This window comes from Triticum aestivum, chromosome 5B (assembly GCF_018294505.1).
Source record: "Triticum aestivum cultivar Chinese Spring chromosome 5B, IWGSC CS RefSeq v2.1, whole genome shotgun sequence".
NCBI classification, from domain to species: domain Eukaryota; kingdom Viridiplantae; phylum Streptophyta; class Magnoliopsida; order Poales; family Poaceae; genus Triticum; species Triticum aestivum.
Window position 1 is genome coordinate 696548921 of NC_057807.1, and position 3036 is coordinate 696551956.

A 3036-nucleotide genomic window follows, 5' to 3' on the forward strand; every position below is an offset into this window, starting at 1 on the left:
AGATGTACTACCTCTGTTCTAAAATAATTGAAATGCTAGAATCCCAAACTTCAATTATTCTGGAATCGAGGGAGTATCAGGCAAGACTGATCACTCAAAATAGGCTTTCGTCCAGCTTTATAGATAAAGCAACGGTCCATATATCCAACAACATAGCTGATCACTCAGACTAGTAATATGTAGTAACCACTAGCTTGTGTGCCCAGTCCTCTAAATCTGACATTGCACTCGATATTTTCTTTGCACATGCATGATACTAAATGGGGGCCCACATTCATCTTGATTTCTTGTTCTTTATGCTCTGATAGACAACATTCCGTGTGTCGTTTACATGTTAGCGTGTGTCCACAGTCGACACTGCCCAAAACAGTGTATGGAGCACTTGGACCATCAGTTTCTACTATAGTCTATATATGATGTTCCACATAAAACTAAGTATATATATTACGAAATAACATTTTGTACGGTAGATCCAGTGGTATTGATATAGTGTTATAAATCTTAGTACTACCTTCTGTGTTGACGGTTAAAACTGGAAATATTTTGTTAAATATTGATTCTAAAATGAACCCAGTTTAAAACAGATGGAACATTTCAAATCTAAAGCAAGGGCGGAGTTTGCATAGCTCTAGGAAACTACATGGTTGCAGGTATGCACAAGAAACGAACTTGACATGTAAATTGGGTCAAAACTCAAAAAGCCACTGGAAGGCGGAATCAATCAATTTGACTATTGAAATAGAGAAAATTACAAAGGAGGTACTCCTTCACATTATTATTAATATGTCTATTGGCACAAGCCCACCTAAATAGTTGTAGGACTTAAATGCTAATCCACGAAATGCTATTTAGTCCCCTTAGTGCATGCCGCACGTCCTTCCATTTAAATACTAGTAAAATGATGGAAATTAAAATACATGCGAAGGTCCGGCTCTTGCTTGCTCAATAAAGAGTAGTTTAGTGGCCTCCACTACCTGATCCGGATCCACTACCTCCACCGCTGCCAGTTCCGCCATTCTGGCTCTCACCAGTGCCGCCACCCATGCCACCGCCCATTCCAGTGGCATATCCTTCGCCATAAGAGCCAGTGCTACCGGTCTGACCGGCGCCAGACCCAGCACCAGATCCAACTCCAACACTTGGACCTTCAGCGACACCTCCAGTTGCGCCACCACCATTGCCGCTTCCTCCTCCATTTGCAAAGCCTCCAGAAGTGTCGTCGCTACCGGCCTGTCCAGCGCCAGCGCCGGCACCACCTCCATTTCCGTTGTTACCGCCGCCACCACCGTTGCCACTACCGCCGGCATCAGAGTAGCTGGTACCATCGCCACCGGCATCAGGAGCCGGTGCCTTTGATACGCCACTCTCACCATATCCCTTGCCAAGGCCATCTCCTGATCCGGTTCCGCTAGATCCGTTTGCACCGCCACCTCCGCCGCCACCTCCGCCCTTACCATCGGCACTAGCATAACCATTGCCGCTAGGGGCCGCCGCGGAGCCAGTCGCACCGCTGCCAGTGCCAAAGCCGGATCCGGAACCAGACCCGGATCCGCCCTTTGATCCTCCGCCACCACCAGCTCCTCCTCCTCCACCAAATCCTTTGGCAAAGTTCCACTTCTTACCCCAATCTCCGCCGCTCTCACTATATCCTAAGCCTCCACCTGACCCAGAACCTGAACCATATCCACTCCCACCAGATGCACCGCCTCCCCCGCCACCTCCGCCTCCCCCTCCACCTGAAGCACTGGAGGAACTAGCGAGCATCCTTGCGGCATCGGCGAACCCAATGCTCACAAGGACAACAAAGCCAAGAGCTGCAAGCTTGGTGCTAGTAGCCATTGTGAGTGAGACTGGGCTGAGTGAGGCGAGTTGGGTGCTGAGAGCAGGGAGGGTTAGGTGATTATGTAGTGGTGGAGGCCGTGCATGGGTGCGACACCTTAAGGCGATCCGATCGAGCGTTTTTGGTTATGCTTTGAGTGGGTTATTCGATGAGAAGTTTCCTATGATCAGAGTGGCAGTAGTACCTTTGACTTTGTCTATATTGATCTCGATCGATTAGCCGCTAGCAAGACAGCATATAGCAATTGCTATTCAACAAATCTCTCTCTCTCTCTCTCTCTCTCTCTCTCTCTCTCTCTCTCTCTCTCTCTCTCTCTCTCTCCTGCAGTCGATAATTTATTGATGCAGATCAACTAAGTACTAAGAGTACGGAAGAGAAGGCCTAGTTAATTAGCAAGAGATTCCCCTGGCCTGATATAGACAGATTAATTATATCTGCTGGATGCTTTAGACATGTGAAAGAACCTGTAAGTTGATCGTCGGATCCTTTGACATTGGCGTTTCCTCGTAAATTGATATACCAATAGGTTAATCATCTCCGAACCTACTAGGGTTTAACGCCGGTGCCCTCAACTTTGACCGAGTAACGCACCCCACTTCAACTCAGTGATCTTCGGGCTATCTTGTGATAGTAATGGCGACGCAAACAACGAGAGATGCACGTCGATCGGTCAAAATGACAGTGTCCAAGTAGGAGTAACAGATTCGATTCTCTAGCTGCATGCAAGGCCCCGGATCGACCGACAGATACGAGAAGAGTGGCTAGCTTCCCATGTTCACTGACGGAGTATCAGCAATACAGTAGCAGTACGTACTCTCCCTTTCTGACTTCCGAAATTAATGCACATGCTGCTCTCCAAAAGTCCAAATACGCCTTTGATGAACGGGTCTCGACTACGACTAACGTATACAGTATCAATTTGGCCCAGGGGGAGTTGGTGTCGGTGTTTGATACCGTGGGCGGCGACTCCAAATGCATTTGGCCTAGTTTGGGAGCGCGGTATCTTTAAAGAGTTCTTTTACTGTATAGATCATGTCAATTTTGGCCGTTCATTTTGGTAAACGGAAAATTTCAATATGCCGGTGCTGCCGAATACTTCAGTTCTTTTTTATAACATAATTGCATTGTTTGGTTTAGGAAAATGAGGTCACGACCTCTTTCTAAAAATACTGCGAAAATATTGTAGTGTTGGAGTT

General features: G+C 47.2%; 1 protein-coding gene across 1 annotated transcript; it reads right to left on the reverse strand.

Annotated features, from left to right (window-relative positions):
* Window positions 1-681: 681 nt before the first annotated feature.
* On the reverse strand, window positions 682-1893 carry LOC123117761 (putative glycine-rich cell wall structural protein 1). Its single transcript, XM_044538447.1, has one exon. It carries the CDS (start codon window positions 1837-1839, stop codon window positions 958-960), a length of 882 nt encoding a protein of 293 aa, XP_044394382.1. The 5' UTR covers window positions 1840-1893; the 3' UTR covers window positions 682-957.
* Between the last annotated feature and the right edge of the window lie 1143 nt (window positions 1894-3036).